The sequence below is a fragment of the Anomaloglossus baeobatrachus genome, chromosome 5 (assembly GCF_048569485.1).
Source record: "Anomaloglossus baeobatrachus isolate aAnoBae1 chromosome 5, aAnoBae1.hap1, whole genome shotgun sequence".
Taxonomy (NCBI): domain Eukaryota; kingdom Metazoa; phylum Chordata; class Amphibia; order Anura; family Aromobatidae; genus Anomaloglossus; species Anomaloglossus baeobatrachus.
The window spans coordinates 320,170,548-320,190,991 of record NC_134357.1 but is presented as its reverse complement, the minus strand read 5'-3'; the positions used below and the strand labels follow the sequence as shown (position 1 = coordinate 320,190,991).

At 43.1% G+C, this 20,444-nt stretch overlaps 1 protein-coding gene across 2 annotated transcripts in view; it reads right to left on the bottom strand.

Annotated features, from left to right (window-relative positions):
• Positions 1 to 980: 980 nt before the first annotated feature.
• Positions 981 to 20,444, bottom strand: part of CDH22 (cadherin 22) — a 554,465-nt gene continuing 535,001 nt past the window's right edge. The window contains exons 9-12 of one of the 2 annotated variants that reach the window (XM_075349744.1): positions 19,696 to 19,817; positions 17,468 to 17,585; positions 11,172 to 11,423; positions 981 to 3,348 (exon numbers count right to left, since the gene is read on the bottom strand). In XM_075349744.1, the coding sequence (XP_075205859.1) occupies positions 2,837 to 3,348; positions 11,172 to 11,423; positions 17,468 to 17,585; positions 19,696 to 19,817 (1,004 nt within the window). In that variant the 3' untranslated portion in view covers positions 981 to 2,836. Of the gene's footprint in view, positions 3,349 to 11,171; positions 11,424 to 17,467; positions 17,586 to 19,695; positions 19,818 to 20,444 lie in introns of those variants that run through there. The other variant, XM_075349745.1, reaches the window with a different exon arrangement.

Sequence of the window (20,444 nt, the reverse complement as noted above, 5' to 3'; positions counted from 1 at the left end):
CCATCGTTGACACGTCGTTCCTTTTTAAAAAATCGTTGATTGTAGAGGACGGAGGTTGTTCGTCGTTCCTGAGGCATCACACATCTCTATGTGTGACACCTCGGGAACGACAAACTGCAGCTTACCTGTGGCCGCCGGCAATGCGGAAGGAAGGAGGTGGGTGGGCTGTTACGTCCGCTCATCTCCGCCCCTCCGCTTCTATTGGGCAGCCGCTTAGTGACACCACTGTGACGCCGAACGAACCGCCCCCTTAGAAAGAAGGCAGTTCGCCGGCAACAGCGACGTCGCTAAGCAGGTAAGTCAGTGTGACAGCTCCCAACGATTTTGTGCGCCACGGGCAGCGATTTGCCCGTGATGCACAAGCAGCGGGGGCGGGTGCTTTCACTAGCGATATTGCTGCAAGTAACACCCCCTTTAGACATATGGCGAGAAAAACGGTGCGAGTGGAGTGCGATAAAACATTGCATTCCACTCGGACTAATATTAGCCTGTGTGTCAGTGCACATGAGAGATTATTTTCTCAGCCCTAATCGGACCAAGAAAACAATTGCAGGTGTATTGTATGGGGTATGGGGCGAGAAAATGGGGCGAGAGAAAAATGTATCAAGTGTATGGGGCGAGAGAAAAATCGCACTTCACTCGCGGTACACCGGTGTACCGCGAGTGCAGAGCGAGAATTGCAATAACCGGCTATGGAGGAGAGAGGGAGAGAAATCCCTCCCTCCCCTCCTCAGCGCTGGCCCTCCCCTCCTCAGTGCCGGCCCTCCCCTCCTCTGTGCTGGCCCGCCCCCCGCAGCTGAGGTTTGCTCGCACAGCCGGACCTCAGTCGCAGGGACACTAGCATGACACTCGGCTCTGCTGTACTGCCAGCGTGAGCCGAGTGTTATGCGAGGGGATCGCAGTATCCCTGTGTAGCCCCAGCCTTAAACTTTAACTTGATAAAATAATGTTTCTGATCACATTAAGACACGCAACAGAAATTTAGTAGAAGAAACTTTTATTTTGTCCTCTGAGGAATCATGATAAATAATGACAGTCCCTCTTGGAGTTGTGGTAGTGCACTGCGGGAAACAGTCATTATAACTGCACTGTGTAGGCGATATATGTAGATGATAGATCACAGGTTCAAGAGTTGATACAATGAGAGTTTATTACAATGGCAATGACAGCTAATACTGCAGATATGCCCTCAAGGATCACTGTCAATCCTATGAGGTTACCCTGTTAGATTCAGCTGTTTTGGTGTCTGGAGTTCCAGCTGGTGATAGTGGCAGCAATGAGCATCATGAGGAGGTTGTTTTGGAGATGAATGCAATAATATATATAAAAAAGCATGTGCTCCAAAAAAGGTTAAAAACGTATGATTAGGAATGAAAAAAATGTTGTTGTGACTAATTTTTACAGTCTGAGAGAAATGTAAACTCACTTTATAGGTTTGATAGCTTGAAGCTATCAGATGTGGCTTCAGCTAAATCTTTTGTGATGCTTTCAGGCGTTGAAGCATATTGGATTGCAATGGGTTATGCCCACCTTCTTTTCTGCATTAATCTTTGCTTTAACTCTATTCCGAATTGCCATAGCTGCTCATTTCATATCATTCCACAACATTTAATTTGTGTAAAATTCAAGGATATAACTTGGCAGCTCCAAAAGATTGGTAACCACCACTGCCATAAGGAGAACAAAATAATGGTGGTCTACCACGCATGTGCACTACTGCTCACTACTCACTACTACTATTCATAATGGGGACCCCTGCTCTTATGATCAGTGGAGGATGCCACAGGCAGACTCAGTAGTCACTTTTCACTTATCTTTTCTTTGTGGGATAACCTCTTTAAGGCAAATATCACCCAAAAAATCTTGTGAAATATCAGATATTCTGTATGTCACTAAAACTATAGCCTACCCTTTCAAAACTGATTTGAATTGATTAATTTTGAAGCTGTTCTTGTGCTGGAAGGATTTAAAGGGGTTATTGGGGCCTCTTTTTTGTTATTTTTGTTATGGGGCTATGCACTTATCGGCAGGTAGTTGCTAACGCAGCCAGCTCAGGCTAATGCAGCAGGGAGCCAGCTGTCAATCAACATGATGTCAGCAGTGATGCCTCATCAACGGAGCAGAGTGGAAGAGAAAGAACTCCTCTGTTGACGTGACATCACAGAAAGAAGGAGAGACGCCAGTAGGAGAGGTCCATGACAGTGCTAAGCTGAGAGAGATCGTCGAAGGGTAGCACATGCAGGTAGTTAGCATCTACCAGCCAAAAATTGCTTAGCCCCATATGGAAAATAAACCCTTTAAATATTTCCATCAATAGGACAGCTTAAAAATGAATCTATCTACTCAAGTGGAGCAAAGTGATTTATTAAAGCAGGGCTTTAAGGTGCTGAGGCACTATATAGAGCAATGCAAACCCAATGTTCTGGAAATCACCATGAGTCTGTATTCCCAGTGTGACCTAACACATACCTGTAAGCTGTCAGCAAATCATTTTGACAAGGAGTCACCTAGAAATCAAATTAAAAATGGAATACAGAATTGTTGAGACAATTGCTATACATATGCATTGCTGGAAACAGTACACGTGAAATGGTGTCAGAAATGTGATTAGAGTTTGTTTATGGACTGTTTTGATCTTGTCGGTGAAGTAATGGGTATCAAGGGTGGGTGATATCTGTAAATAGTTGGGCACCAGTGGAATGAAACAATTAATGATCATAGTAGAGCAATGTTGTATGGTGTTTACATATTGATATGTAATAAATATGGAGCAAATCAGCCCCAGTAATTAGAGCATAAGGTCTTGGTACCCTGAAAATGAAGGGACTGACTTGGGCTAGGAGCTCTGGCTTTCTTCATGTCCTTTGTGTCCAGCATATAGAGCTGCCAGTTGGCGAAATCTGGGACCCCAGGAACCCAACTGAGAAAAGTCTTGTTCTGAACTTGTAGACCAACTGCTGATTGAACTGAGAGATGCAGCACTAGAGCCTGATCCCTCAAAGGCATAAGTCTGGAAGGAATCATAAGGAGGCACTGATGAGTCCTGATCTGCTAGCCTCACTTTTCTACTGATGTAGTCTTTGAACAGTGAGAAGTCCAGTTCAGCTCCTGGAAACCACTGAGGCAAGGGGTGACGCTGCGTAGCAAGAGTACTGTCCCCTCCAGCCTCACTTCCTTCACTGAAATTGTATAAGCTGCGCAAGGCTGACATATCGTATGCCTCTGTGTCCTGTTCTCCACCACCTTCGTCATTGTACTTGATGACGTTGTCCCTCATGTCTTCATCTTCATCTGATGAGAGATGACCCTGGTGGTGTCTTTTTAGAGCCAGGATAAGGAGAATCAACACTGTAAGTAATAAAATAAGAGAAAGTTTAAATAGTATAGTAAAGTAAAATAATAAAAAATACAACCAACACATTTCTAGGTCGTCAGTGTCCATGTAACATTTGAGCTACCATGATTAACACTTGATTGTTGGCCTTGTGAGTGAAAAATAACTTTTTTTCTCAAGAACTGTTAGATTAATCTTGTGGGTTATTCAGACTCAATTTTAAAAGGAATTGTCCAGCCAGCCATAAAAAATATGAAAACACCTTAGAATACAATAAAATGAAATAAGTAGTAATAATCAAACCAATCCCCCACCACTCCAGCTTCCTATAGCCACACCGGTCTGTACTTCTCCGCAGGCGATCGGTCTAGCTACACGACTACTGGAGTCAATCAACGATAACTGCTAGGTAATCAGCTGCAAGCAAGACAGACCTGTGTGTGTCCGGGAAGCATTACAACTGCAGTGGCAGTATTAAATTATCGATATGGCAAGTATGACTCCTTTTTAAGTTTTATTTCATAACTTTCTTTGCTGTTTTGAAATGTTTTCATCTTTTATCAATTGATACATTCATGTACAGTGTATACAGTAATGTTCTTTAAATTCTCGCCATTCCCTTGTTTTGGCAAAAATATATATTTATGCTGGTGATATCTGATGACTTATCAGATTACCTTTAAAAGTGAATCTGTCATCAGGATTTTAATACTCCATCTCAATGCAGCGTGATGTAGAGGCAAAGACCCTGTTTACAGCAATGTATCACTTCCTGGGCTGCTTCACTGTTTATGTGCTGTAGATCTAGCAGTTCTCTGAATACTAAACTCTGTATAACCCCAGCCACACCACTGATTTACAGCTTTTATCTACTCTGTGCATAAGCAGAAAGCTACTAATCAGTGGTGGGGGCGGGGGAGCAAAAACCCTGTTTCCAGTGATGTATCACTTCCTGGGCTGCTTGCTGCAGTTTTGATAAAATCACTGATTATCTGCTGTAGATCTAGCAGTTCTCTGAATACTGAACTCTGGATAATCCCGCCTGTTACGGTTGCTGTGGCTCTGGAGACTATGTCCGGATTTCTTGCTACTGCACATGTGCAAGCGCTGGAGACTAAGTCCTATCTTGGAGCCATTGCACATGTGCGGGTGACATCATCGCTGACACGAGGTCACATGTCTCTGACACCTTCTAAGCTGATTGGCCACTGGTCATGTGCTTGCGACACGTGGTCACATGTCTCTGACACCTTCTATGCCGATTGGTCACTGGTCATGTGCTTGTGACGCTTTGCTCGGTGATAGGCCAGCGTGACGTCATTGCTGTCATTCTGGCAGCGGATTGGCTCTGGTGTCCTCCATCTTGGATGAGGCCCAGAGTCTATATAAGACCCTGACGCACGCCACCCGGCACTCAGTCCTCTTGGTTCATGCATGAGGGTAGACGCCCTGTGCACGTCCCTCTAGGCATCTCTCTGTCTATGTTAGGTGAGCGCTACCAGCAGGGTAGAGTTCTTATACCTTACAGCTTCGGCTGCAGTCCGTATCCTTACCGCTTAGTGGAGCGGACATAGGCAGGTGCCTGAGGCACATGGTCCGGCTGGGCCTTGTGATTCTACTCGTAGGTGGACGTTGCCACTAGGGTAACGTTCCTTATACTGCGTCTGGCAGTTGTTCGTATCCTCGCACACTAGAGGAGCGAACAGAGGTAGGAGCTTTGTGCGGCTTATGCTGCTGTCCGTCTCTTTTGCACCACTAGAAGAGCGGACCTAGGCAGGTGCCATATCTAGTGGTTCTTGTCCTCGCACACTAGTGGAGCGAACGCAGGTACGAGCTTTGTGCGGCTTACGCTGCTGTCCGTCTCTTTTGCACCACTAGAAGAGCGGACCTAGGCAGGTGCCATATCTAGTGGTTCGTGTCCTCGCACACTAGTGGAGCGAACGCAGGTAGGAGCTTTGTGCGGCTTACGCTGCTGTCCATCTCCTGGCACCACTAGAGGAACGGACCTAGGTAGGTGCCATTTCACACTCCCTGCTTTTGTCTCTGTTATCTTTAACAGAGATCATTCCACACACCCTCCAAGTAAGGGAGGAATTGCTTTATTTTCTAAATATATTCCTCTGTGAGTTTAACAGAGGTATTGCACTCTGCACTTGTGCTATTATTTTTTACAGTGGCACACTTATATACCCCTTATCCTCTGCCATAGTCTGCAGCAGAGTCTTTGCACGGTGGACCCTGACTGTCTGACATTCCTTTAGGTTTTATAATCAGACAGCCCCCGCAACACCGCCCACACCACTGATTGACAGCTTTTATCTATACTGTGCATAAGCAGAAAGCTGCCAATCAGTGGTGGGGGCAGGCTTATACAGAGTTGATGAACATGGAAGCCAGTAATTATCTAGTGATAATCTATTGCTGATAAAACAGTGATACTATCAAAACTACAGCAAGCATCCCAGTAAGTGACAGATTGCTGGAATCAGGGCATCTGTTTCTACATTACGCTGCTCTCAGATTAGGTGGAAAAAAAATCTGGTGACATAGTCCCTTTAAATGGCATCTGTAAGTATGCTGCCCATCAGAATCACTGACAGCATGTATGGGGTACTGTTGTATATTTTAAAACCAACATTTCAAAAACAAAAAAACAAAACATACTCTGCTTATAGGGAAGGACCTGTCAGTCATTGGCAAGTAGGTGGAGTGAAGCCACCGGGGACCAACATTTTCAACTAGTTGCTCCTTGGTGGCTTTTAAAGTCTGGTTTTCTCTGATATGCCGCAGTGTTTCAGAGTCAATACTTGGCTGAAATCATACAGCCAGTGTGTGATGCTTGCTGCCTGTGCATTGGGGACATGTATCAGCCAGGGTCCCCTTACATGCTTCATAAGCTCATTTAACTCTCTATTTTGTACACTGCGTTATCTTTTATTCGAGTACTATCTCTTATTTCTCCTTTCTGTACTAAGCATTTTCAATGAATGTTTGTTTATTTTTTAAGACCTGGAGACATAGTTACCTTTCCAATGACTGACGCTCCTTCACCACTGTTTCCATGACAATGGCCAGCCATTTTTTTTTAGCCCAGCTCCAACAATGGTGTGTTGTTTCCACCATTTATCACTGACATATCACAGCTGCGGCCAGGGAAATGTCAGCATAGAAAGAACAGGGGATTGGAAAGGTGAACGCATCTTTTATGTATTCATACTATAGCCAGCTATTTCAACATTTCCTTTGCAAGTAAAACCACTTAAAGCGTGTTATAGCAATCTAGTGAAAATGAAGAATGTCTGTTTAATGCCTCTGATCACCCCACACTCTTCCTTCCCCATAGATGAAGATGGAATCCTAGTAAATCGTGAGCTATTTGCTATTCTCAGCTCTGTGTCTTAGACCTCTTTCACACGTCAGTGAAAAACACACGTTTTTCACTGGCGTGTTAAAGGTATGTATGTCCCTGTGATCTCCATGTGCTATACGTGATAATACATGGAGATCAGGCACTTATAGTCACTTAGGTCCACGCTCCTGCTGTCCGTTGTGCTGAAGTCTCCTGCGATGCTGTGCCTCTGCTACTGTTACTTCTGCGTCTCGGTGCAGTGAATATTCATGAGCATAATTAGCCAGCCTGGAAGAAGCAGAGAGCAGCGGCCGGAGACTGCATCACTATAGACAGGTGATTTTAAAAAGCTTTTAATTTTAAATGTACATGATTTTTCTGGTACGTGTTTCATGGATCACACCATAGTGTGGTCCATGGGACATCAGTGATGCCAGAAAAAAATTGACTTGTCTCCATGTAGAACATACGGATACGCATGTGTGCCGCACGGAAACACGTCAGTGAGAAATCACTGATGTGTGCGCACACCCATTGCATATGTCTGTGATTCTGGTACGTATAAAAACTGCAACATACGTACCAGAATCACTGATGTGTGAAGGGGTCTTACAAAGATAAAGACTGCTGCCACCTGAACCACACTGCTATATGCTGAATTGTCCTGAACTGTCTATGACAATAATAATAAGAGTTCAGCAGCACAGACCGCATTGGCGTGTACAGGTGAGTATAAGTGCCTGATCTCCATGTATTATCACAGATAAAACATGGAGATCACACATGTGCCAAAATCACGGCACGTGTGTGTGTGTTTTTCACTGATGTGTGAAGGGGGCCTAAGATTGTTCTGGCTGCCTATAGCCACTCAAGAAGAGTGTCTATTTGTTCCGCATGGAGACACGTCCATTTTTCTTCGGCATCACTGATGTCCCATGGACCACACAGTGGAGTGATCCGTGAAACCCATCTCTAGCAATGCTCTCTCCGGCTGCTGCTATCTCTGCTTCCAGGCCGGCTAATTCTGCTCATACAAATGCACTGCACAGCCGACCCGGAAGCAGCAGCAGTTTTTCACTGACATGGGAAAGAGGCCTTAAGGTTACAATACAAAAGCTTCAGGGTCTGAACAGTTGAACTATTAACCCATTCACCACCCGGCGATTTTCTAGTTTTTGTTCTCGTTTTTTCCTCCCCTTCTTCCAAGAGCCATTTTCCGTCAACATAGCTATATCAGGGCTTATTTTTTGCGGGATGAGCTGTATTTTTGAAATACACCATTCATTTTGCCCCATATTGCACTGTAAAGTGGGAAATAAATTCCAAGTGAATTAAAATTGCAAAAAAACAAACTGGAATTTCACAATTGTTTTTTGGGTTTTTTAATTTACCATGTTGACTACTTTGAAAACTGACCTGGCAATATGATTCTCCAGTTCAGTATGAGTTTGCAGATACCAAATATGTATAGTTTTATTTTTACCTAAAAGGTGAAAAAAATTCAGACGTTTGTAAAAAAAAAATTGCTTTTGTCACCATTTTCTGAGACTCTTAGGCGGGCTTTACACGTTGCGACATCGCTAGCAATTGCTAGCAATGTCCAGCGCGATAGCACCTGCTCCCGTTGCACATGCGATATGTGGTGATTGCTGCCGTGGCAAACATTATAGCTATGGCAGCTTCACACGCACATACCTGCTCGGCGACGTCACGGTGACCACCGAACAATCCCTCCTTCAAGGGGGAGGTGCGTTCGGCGTCACTGCGACGTCACTAAGCAGCCAGCCAATAGAAGCGGAGGGGCGGAGATGAGCGGGACGTAACATCCCGCCCACCTTCTTCCTTCCGCCTTGACGGCGGACGCAGGTAAGTAGATGTTTGTCGTTCCTGCGGCTTCACACACAGTGATGTGTGCTGCAGGAGCGACAAACAACATCGTATCTGCAGCAGAAGCGACATTATGAAAATGAACGACGTGACATAGATCAGCGATTTTTGACTGTTTTGCGCTCGTTCATCGTCGCTCCTAGGATTTACACATTGCGATGTCGCTACCGGCGCTGGATGTGCGTCAGAACAACCGTGACCCCGACGATATATCGGTAGTGATGTCACAGCGTGTAAAGCACCCCTTAGCGTTCTCATTTTTTGGGATTTGGGGCTTAGTAATGTCTTATTCTTTGCGTCTTGAGACGGGGTTTTTAATTATACCATTTTTGTGTAGATGCAATGTTTGGATCGCCTGTTATTGCATATTAATACAATGTTGCGGCGAACAAAAAGACGTAATTTTGTTGTTTGGAATTTTCTCCTTGCTATGCCTTTTATCAATCAGATTGTTTTTATATTTTGATAGATTGGGCATTTCTGAATGCAGCGAAACATAAATATGTATATATTTTTATTATTATTGTTTTATTTTCAGTGGGGCAAAAGGGGAGTGATTTGAACTTTTAGATTTTTGTTTTTTTCAGGGGAATAATGCAGGCTTACCATGTTCCACATTAGGATAAAGTGGTCCCCAAAAGCTTTTACTCCACCCTGGGTCTAATGCCGCCTTTTCACCTCTATGGTGGGCTTTGTATTTTCACTGCAGTTATGATTTCACAACAGTGCATGACCCCGCTGCAGCAAATCAATCACTGAGCTCAGAAACTCATGCGGGCTACGCTGGCAGGGTCGCTGAACTCACTGTTTGGCTGCAGTGGTGGTGTACTGTTGATCTGATGTCAACACAGCAGCCAAACCACAGAGACTAGTGCAGTGGCAGAGGGTATTTGTTCTTCGTTAGGCCATGTACACACGTTGAGTATTTGGTGAGTTTTTTACCTCAGTATTTGTACACCAAAACCAGGAGTGGGTAAGAAATACAGAAGACCCTGCTGGACATTGTTGATTAAAAATGTCATGATTAGGTTGTGTGATCCCACTTTTGAAATGAGAAAGCTCTTTGCTGGTGCTTTTGTTTTATGTTTTGTAAGTCCTGGTGATATCCCTTCATTGAGTCATGGTATGCTACACTCAGGACTTATCATATAACAGTGAGTGATAATCCTAGGCGCCCTGTTTGTCCGTAGAGTACAGAAGATTTAATGCAACTCTTATGGAGATGCCCCAAGCTAAATTGGCTTTGAATTGAGAGGTAACAGATAAAATAAATTCAGGCTTTTCTGCTCAAATTACTCCTGATCCATTGCTATGGTTTGGATTGTCTGGATGAGATGCAGCCTGATGAGTTTCTGTAGTTGGCAGTCCCCCAATCACTATAGATAGCTAGAAAATCTATAGCCTCTAAATGGATGTCCTCTTATCTTTTAATAGTAAGTATATGGATGAATGTTGTAAATCGTATTTCCTATTTTGAGAAGCGGACCTACCAGCACATTACAGAACATAGGGTGGATTTTTAGATAACCCATAAATGCTCTTTGAGATCTTATCCTTGGCTACATTGGGAATTTTACTATCAGATTGTCAGGGTTAATGTTTCCCAGCTGTGTTTTTTATTGATTACTATAGGTCTAAAGGCCCCGTCACACACAGAGATAAATCTTTGGCAGATCTGTGGTTGCAGTGAAATCATGGACATATTGTTCCATTTGTACACAGCCACAAACCTGGCACTGATTGTCCACAATTTCACTGCAACCACAGATCTGCCGCAGATTTATCTCTGTGTGTAAAGTGGCCTTAACAGCTGAAAGCATGATAGATCAGCAGTTAACACCAGGGGAAGATATGAAAGGCCATATATATTTCAGATCCAGAAGAATATGGTATATCACTCTTGTTATATTCTTTCTTCTGCAGAATTGAAGCCATTCTTTGGAACAGAACTCCACTCTGTGTGATAAAGTCACCTACTGAGCTAGTTACCCCTCTATAAATCCAATATGGTCAAATAAAGCATTAAGAGGTTGGCCACTACTTTTACATTGATGGCCTATTGTATCAATGTCTGATCAGCCGGGGTCCGACAACCCGCACTCCCACCAATCAGCTGTTTTTGGTGCTAGCAGCAGCAGGCAGCCACAAATGCTCAGTTCTGGAGCTTCCCTGTCAACTGATAGCAGCCGGGGCCGGGTACTGTACATCCGCCTTCCATTCAAATCAATAGGAGGCATATGTGCAGTACCAAGCTACAGTCGCTATCAGTTGACAGGGAAGCTCCAGACTGAGCATTTCCGGCTGCCTGCTGCCGCTGGCACCGAGAACAGCTGATCGGTGGGGGTGCCCGGTTTTGGACCCCGGCCGTTCAGACATTGATAACCTATCCTATGGATAGTCCATCAATGTAAAAGTAGTGCATAACCTCTTTAAAGTTTGGGCAGGGGTAGTCTAGGGAGCAATAGTATTTTTTTTTATAAAGGACTGGGAAAAACAATTTGTAGTTATGTTTGAATTTGACAATAAGGTAATTTAAAATCTGATCCAGTTGTGAATGTAAAGCTGGAAAATACAAAAGGTAACAAAACATGAGTAACTTACCTACAAGTATGAGAACACAAACCAACAAGGCAATAAGTGCTCCAGGGCTTAGACTCCCCGCCATCACATAGGCAGTTGTGTTACATGACTGCACCGCACCACTGCTGTCACACCCACACACCCGAATAGTAAGAGTTCCTGTGCTACTCAAAGCTGGAGTACCTCCATCGACAACTAGTATTGGCAAGATGAACATATCCTGCTCCCTTCTGTCGAATGGCATTCGGTGTGTATGTACTGAAGCTGTGTTATCTGGAATGTAGAAAATACATGGACATAAAAGAACAGCAGATCTTGGAATTATTAAGCCTTTAATCCTTTTTCTGTGTAAGGTGTACTTCACACACAGCGAGATCGCTACTGAGATCGCTGCTGAGTCACGCTTTTTGTGACCTCATTAGCGATCTCGCTGTGTGTGACACTGAGCAGCGATCTGGCCCCTGCTGTGAAATCGCTGCTCGTTACACACAGCCCTGGTTCTTTTTTTATTGTTGCTCTCCCGCTAATAAGCACACATCGCTGTGTGTGACAGCGAGAGAGCAACAATCCTGAATGTGCAGGGAGCAGGAGCCGGCGTCTGACAGCCTGCGGTAAGCTGTAACTAAGGTAAACATCGGGTAACCAAGGTGGTTACCTGATATTTACCTTCGTTACCAGCTTCCGCAGCTCTCACGCTGCCAGTGCCGGCTCCTGCTCCCTGCACACGCTAAGTTAAGCGGTGTGAGCTGGTAACTAAAGTAAACATCGGGTAACCATACCCGATGTTTACCTTAGTTAACAGTGTCCGCAGCTTCCAGACGCCGGCTCCGTGCAAGCGCAGCATCGCTTGCACGTCGCTGCTGGCTGGGGGCTGGTCACTGGTCGCTGGTGAGATCTGCCTGTTTGACAGCTCACCAGCGACCATGTAGCGATGCAGCAGCGATCCTGACCAGGTCAGATCGCTGTTCGGATCGCTGCTGCATCGCTAAAGTGTGAAGATACCCTAAGACACTCAGGAGATAACCATGTTTAAATAGGGCCTTTCATGCTTTCCAAAAAAATAAGTAGAACAACTTGTAAAAATCTTGAGTTCCCCTGATCCTGTCTCTCTTTTTTGCGCTGCGTTACTTACTTGTAGTGATATTCACATTTATTGCTCTTGGTGCGCAGTATGTGAAATCTCTGCTCGTAGCTCCACCGGGCGGTTTTGTTCAGAGTCACCTCTGTGGGGGGTGAGTGCTGTTACCCCTCACTCCCAAATGCTGCCAATCATAGCTTGACACTTCTGGGAGTGATCGACTTTTAGATCAGCTACGTAGCTGTTGTTGGCAGCATCTGGGAATGAGGGGTGAAAGTGTACACCCCAGAGAGAAAAGAAATGCACAGTTAATCTACAAGCAGAGTTCTGACATATTGTGCTCCAAAAGTAACAAATGTGAATATCTCTACAATCAAGGGATGCGGCATAAAAGAGAAACAGCAGCAGAAACAGGGGAGCGCAGAGACTTGCACATGGCATTGAAATCAATTATTTGATCAAGTAACAGGTCCACTTTAGTGGTATTTGTAAAGGCTTTGATTTCTTAACACTTAAAACTTTTCTATGAAAAAAAAATGCCTGGTAAGAAAATTAAATTTTGATTTATATTTAGGAGCCCAACTATGGAGAATTATACAGAATGATCTGTATAGGTGTTTTAAATGAAAGCAGTTGGGTAAAAAATAACTAATACCAGGAATTCGGCATAAAAGGGAATCTGTCACCACATTTTACCAATACAAACTATTAATAGGGGGATTCAGGCTATAAAATGCTGAAAAATACATACCTTTATATCTTATATCTCATATCAGATGCCTTGTTGTGGATAAATCATCTTTTATCACTTTATATAAATGAGCTCTTCCAGGCTATGGAATGGACACTGCCTGGAAGATAATTCCACCTCCAGAGATTATTATAAATAGAAGGGGTGTTAGCAGTATGATGGCCGCTCTCGGGTCTCCTGATGTCACTGCAGAGCCGTGTGTGATTATAACTGACACATCTGCAGGCTCCTCTCAGCTTCATCCTCCATCTTCTGGTAGACAGTGTTACAATATTGTTGCAATACAGCAGAGCTGTGAGAGCTGCAGCTGCTAAGGTGTTTGTAAAACAACAAATGTTCTGTATTATTTACTTGTCTCACAATGGTTATGTCCCCTTTGATTAAAAATAATCCCTGGAAGCAGATTCTCATTTAGATCAGTGTCCTGCTCATAGTGTGGATATTTCTGAATTAACATCAGATTGCAGATATTAAGGTATTATTTTATTCAGATTCCTATGACTTGCATGCCAATATAGATGGCTTAGGATGGTGGATCACTACTGACAGATTCCCTACTACTGACAGATCAATTAGCTTGACCTCCCACCACCAATTCACTGAACCAGGCTTAGATCACTATATGATCAATCCAAAACCAGAAAGAGAAATCCATATTATATCTATAAATGCATATCTACCAAACTGAACGTATTTAATCTATATTAGACCTGCATCTTAATACAATTGTGTCAAGAAGACAAAAAAGATCCAAACAATATACATTTTTATTGACATGATACAAAAAACACCATTAAATTTACCACATGATTTGAGATGGGTATCAAAAAACAGTGTTTAAAATTAACCCCTTAAAAACACAGAAAAAATCCTGGAGCAGTGTTGTTAATAAGCTATTACATAAGGATGGTCAAAAAATAAGTTGTACAATCAATTAGATATACCATACATGTTATTCAAAATTGATCAACAAACTGACAGTCTTAAGGCTGCTTTACACGCAGCGACATCGCTAGCGATGTCGCTGGTGAAAGCACCCGCCCCCGTCGGTTGTGCGTCACGGGCAAATCGCACAACATCGTTAGTCCCCGTCACACGGACTTACCTGCCTAGCGACATCACTGTGGCCGGCGAACCGCCTCCTTTGTAAGGGGGCGGTTTGTGCGGCGTCACAGAGACGTCACACAGCAGGCGTCCAATAGAAGCGGAGTTGCGGAGAGCAGGCGAAAGAAAGTGACGCCCACCTCGTTGCCGGAGGATGCAGGTAAGGTGTTGTTCCTCGTTACTGCGGTGTCACACGTGTGCTGCCTCAGGAATGACGAACAATCTGCATCCTGCAACAGCAACGATATTTGAGATTAGAACGACGTGTCAACGATCAACAATTTGGTGAGTAATTTTGATCGTTAGCGGTCGTTCGTGCGATTCACATGCAACAACATCGATAACGATGCAGGATATGCGTCACGAATTCTGTGACCCCAACAACATCTCGTTAGAGATGTCGTTGCGTGTAAAGCCCCCTTTAAAGGAGATCTTATTCACTAACAATGGAGTTTCAAATTTAAAGCGACAGTGCCTTTAAAGTGCATGTATTCCATAGGGGGCGACACATCAGCTCCTCAAGTACTTAAATAATCATATATAGGAGCATCACTGCAGCCTCACATCAATGAACACAAAAATATGGCACCATATTATTTAAGATTCTCCATGTGTGACAATGCCCATGCTTAAATCAATTTAACCCCATATACCATCATTGTTACCCTGCAGGGGAGGGGAAGGAAGGGGAAAGCCTGGGGCACCGAGCTGCCAGGAGACAATTTGGAGGGATAAAGACCACTACCTGTAGAACCATACTGCCCAGCACCTCAAAAGGTGGAGAATCTTAAATAATATTGTGCCATATTTTTGTGTTCATTGATGTGAGGCTGCAGTGATGCTCCTATATATGATTATTTAAGTACTTGAGGAGTTAATGTGTCGCCCCCTATGGAATACATGCACTTTAAAGACACTGTTGCTTTAAAAGTTGAAACTCCATTGTTAGGGCCGCTTTACATGCTACGACATCGCTAAAGCAATGTCGGGGTCACGAAATTTGTGACGCACATCCGGCCGCGTTAGCGATGTCGTTGCGTGTGACACCTCTGAGCAATTTTGAATCATTGCAAAAACGTTCAAAATCGCTAACTGGTGACATAGGGGTCCATTCCTAATTATCGTTGAAGCTGCAGGTACGATGTTTGTTGTTCCTGCGGCAGCACACATCGCTTTGTGTGACACCGCAGGAACGAGGAACCTCACCTTACCTGCGGCCGCCGGCAATGAGGAAGGAAGGAGGTGGGCGGGATGTTACGTCCTGCTTATCTCCGCCCCTCCGCTTCTATTGGCCGGCTGCATAGTGACGTTGCGGTGACGCCGAACGCACCTCCCCCTTGAGGCAGGGATTGTTCGGCAGCCACAGCGATGTTGCTGACAAGGTATGTGCGGGTGACGCTGCAGTAGCGATAATGTTCGCAACGGCAGCCATCACCACATATCGGCCGTACGAAGGGGGCGGGTGCTATCGCGCTCGACATCGCCAGCAAATGCTAACGATATCGCAGTGTGTAAAGCGGCCCTTAGTGAATAAGATCTCCTTTAAGACTATCAGTTTGCTGATCAATTTGGAATAACATGTATGGTATATCTAATTGATTGTATAACTTATTTTTTGACCATCCTTATGTAATAGCTTATTAACAACACTGCTCCAGGATTTTTTCTGTGTTTTTAATGGGTTAATTTTAAACTGTGTGTTTTTTGATACCCATCTCAAATCATGTGGTAAATTTAATGGTGTTTTTTGTATCATGTCAATAAAAGATGTATATTTTTTGGATTGTTTTTGTCTTCTTGACACAATTGTATTAAGATGCAGGTCTAATACAGGCTAAATCACTATATGATCCTATGGTAATCTAGGGCTAGTTCAGTACAACTGTGAGAGAATAATGCTTTGCTCTTATAATACTGCCACCTGAATTCACAGTCCGGGTACAGACCACGACCAGCCCTTACATTGTGGTTTGTCTTCAGATTGTCGTATGTGTGAAACCTTATTCAATACACAAATGTAACTAATGGAATATTATAGTTAGAACACAATCTAGATCACTTTATAACTTGTCAAATATAGACTCGGAGCTTAGTATATGTATAGAGATAAACATGCAATACATAGAACTATCAAGACAGAATGTAGTGAGAAGTCAAATCACAGAAAATAGTAAAAATCTTCTAAGAGTTCTAGATAAATATGTGACGTTTTAGTATACAACTATAAATTCACTATATGTGAATAAAAAATAGACATAATGAAGCAGGAATGCATATAGAAAGATAGCATAGAAACAAAAAGGGCACAAGTAGGAGAGTGAGGACATGAAATGAAGATGTTTTATGTAAGCAAATTTCTACCAACAAATCACATAATGTGTATTACTCAGCGAGGAATGGCAATAAATATAACTGGAGCTATGTTATCAAGCTTAAAAAAATCTCTAAACTGACAGAAGTTGGTAATAAAATTTAATTGAAATTTTTTAATTTAAAATTAATTATAATTAAAGGACTTATTATTGACTATAACCTGACTTTTTGTGATAAGAAATAGTATTTGATACTCGGAACAGTTAATGTGTAAAGATAAGAGATTATTTGCATTGTAGAACTATGTCCGCTGATCTTGTTTGGTGGCAAACACCAACATTTTAAGCCAATATGTGTGTATCATGGACCTGTAGGCACTCCATATTCTGCCATATGGCTGTTCATATAGGCACCTCATATTCTACCACATGGCTGTTTACAGTCACTCCATGATCTACCATATGGCTGTCTTTAGGCACTCCATGTTCTACCATATGGCTGTCTTTAGGCACTCCATGTTCTACCATATGGCTGCCTATAGGCACTTCATGTTCTACCATGTGGTTGTCTATATGTACCTCATGTTCTACCATATGGCTGTCTACAGGCACTCCATATTCTACCATATGGCTGTATTTAGGCACTCTATGTTCTACCATATGGCTGTCTATAAGCACTCCATGTCCTACTATATGGCTGTCCCTTTAGGCATTTGATGTTCTACCGTATGGCTGTCTACAGGCACTCTATGTTTTACCATATGCCTGTCTATAGACATCATATCCTTGTCTAGACGCAATACTGAGTTAAAATATGTGTCCTTAGGAGATTATAGGAATGACATAGCACTGATATAAAGCTATGTGCATAAGCCTTAAAAATTGCTGGTAGTTTTAGTACTACTATTGTAAAACTAGGCTATCTAACATTGATCTCATGAATATTAAGAAAAATAATGTTACATGACACAATACAAACTAATTTGTGTTATGTGTAAGGAAGTGAATTAATGGACATCATGGATGGCATGATTGAAGCAGATATATGGTAGGTGACCAGCATATGGCTCACCCTTCACATTGAGCAGAGTAAAGTGATGCTCGGCGCTGGGTTCTGGAGCAAGTCTGAAGTAGAATCGATGCCCCCCCATTGGCTCATCTCGATCCACCACACTGATGGTCTGAATCAGCTACAGCAAAGGGAGCACAGGTTATTTGTCCAAGCTTGGCAAGGATGGATAATACATGTTTCAATACAAAGGCAGAAATGCAAGTTTTCTAAGATCATTTACTTTTAGAATCAAAATGCATTTATTACTTAGTGTCAGTTCAAATAGCCAATATATTTCCCAATTTACTGATGTCTTGGTAAATGTAGTTTGGTAGTCTAAGACGGACCCCCTGCTCTTGACTGGGCCCCCATTGATTAAATCAGCACAGTGTCCATCCGAGAGCAGAGGGAGAGTCTTAGGGGTACTTTGCACACTACGACATCGCAAGCCGATGGTAGCGATGCTAAGCGCGATAGTCCCCGCCTCGTCGCAGCTGCGAACATTATTGCTACGGCAGCTTCACATGCACTTCCCTGCCCTGCGACGTCGCTCTGGCCGGCGAACCGCCTCCTTCCTAAGGGAGCGGGTCGTGCGGCGTCACAGCGATGTCAGACAGCAGGCGGCCAATAGAAGCAGAGGGGCGGAGATGAGCGGGACGTACACATCCCACCCACCTCCGTCCTTCCGCATAGCCGGGGTGAGCCATGGGACGCAGGTAAGGAGATGTTCCTCACTCCTGCGGCTTCATACACAGCGATGTGTGCTGCCGCAGGAACGAGGAACAACATCGTACCTGTCGCTGCCGCGACATTATGGAAATGACCGACGCTACACCGATGATACGATTTCGGCGCTTTTGCGCTCGTTAATCGTATCAAAAACAATTTACACACTCCGATGTCGACAGCGACGCCGGATGTGCGTCACTTTCGATTTGACCCCACCGACATCGCAGCTGCGATGTCGTAGTGTGCAAAGTACCCCCTAGACTACTGAAGCACAATGTGCATAGAGAACAGAGGTATCAATATTAGTGCAAGAGAAGAAAGAAATCCAGCGATGTGAAGATAGCTCGATAGCTCGTGGCAATGACATAAAAAAAAGTTGTTTCAATGTATCCAAATTGTAAAAGCACAATCAGACAAGAACATCAAAGATATGAAATGGTAAATAAGGCAACCCTGGTAACAGACGCGTTAATCATTAACTTTTTTTATGTCATTACCACAAGCTTCCTTCAGATCACTGGATTTCCTTCTTGTCATCCAGCCAAGGCCAAGGCTTATCCATGCTGATCAAGGAGCGGATCCACAAGGGTGAACGGTGAGCTGACTCATTCCCCATTCACCTTATAACTATTAAACTATTAGTGGGAACATTGGTTTCAGTCACACCCAGGACCTAGATCCTTGTCTGGGGCCTATATGAGAAACCACTACTATTATGGACCCGTGATAGGTGGGGTCCCGGTTGGAGATTGCATTACATTAGGGTTAACTACTAGCTTCAAGTTACCTCAGTAATAGGGTAGTCTATGAATGTGGCTGCCATTTTACAAAAAGAGGGAAAACAGTATTGGAAGACCCATGCCAGAAACTGTAAAAAAGGAGGCACCAAATATGTCCACGATAACATTTTCATCGATCGTGTGATATTTATAAATACATGGATCAGTTTAAATTTGAAACATCTTGTCTATAAAGAGGATCCATCACCAGATCAAAATTAGCCAGTTTTCCACTTATTTTAATCGTGCAGATCTTCTGATTTATCCATATTGTTCTTTAAATCTACCATATGTTGCCAGTGATATGAACCTTTTCCTACTACTAATTTTATGGATTCTACTAAGGAGTCATTGATTCTTTGGGAGGGGGGGTGTATTTAGGCTCATCGGCAACGCCCCCTTGGAAAAGACAAAAATTAGCACTAAATAGAAAGACCCATATTTTTGGGACCCTATGGTGGATTTGAATGGTATGGTGCTACCATACAAAACAGTCTACAGTGCCACAATAGTGAGAAGAGAAAAGCTTCAACTATGGATTGACGATCTCACAGCATGCACTATAGTAATACAATGCTACTAAGTATAAAATAAACTCATGAGAGGTTTTGCTGTTTATCATAGTAATAGCGGTGGGCAAGGTTAGCTATCAACAGATTTGTAGAAGTGATGATTTAAGGAACGAAAACTATCTCAGTCCCTTTATTTACTTTTCTATAGGGATAAATGATAGAACATTACCTGTCCTGGAAGAGCATCTTCACATACAGAAGATTCATGGGGTGAAGCCAGCTCTGGAGGATTGTCATTTACATCCAAGATGCGTATCCTCAAAGAGAGGATAGAAACTTTCTCAGGGTCATCTGTATGGAACATATTACGACAATGAATGAATTACTGTATTTGTTGAAAATAAAGTCATTACTGAATGTCTTATATAAAAACACTATGATAATAACACATATAATAATACTATCTAAACACAATTCAAATGTGTATCTGTGAAATACTAGGTGATGAATAGGCAATGTACAGAAAGCAAGTACAAGCTGGAAGTTAGAAATCTATTCCGAAGAAGGTGAGTTATAGTTTTGAAGGACACCATTTACTTTACCATATTAAGCACTTAGTTAGGCCTGGGTCCTGCTCTGCCTAGTGAGGCCTGCTGGCACTTAGAGAGGAGAGATAACCGAGTAGGGCCATCCTGATTAGGTACACCTTGTCATGGTGGGATAGCTTTTACGTTTTTTTGAGCAAAATAGTGTTATCTAAGTACCCTTGTTATTTACATGTACTATTACTTATTAATTTACTTAGAGCAGGGTATAGGTTTTGTCCTTAATAGTCACAATGTGAATATACACCTACACTTTGTACTAATATCAACACCTACACTTTGTACTAGTATCAACAGGTGTGCAGTCATTTTTTTTGGCTTTGCATATTACAAGCGGGTTGAATTGGTGAAGAGAACGCATTGCCACAATTGT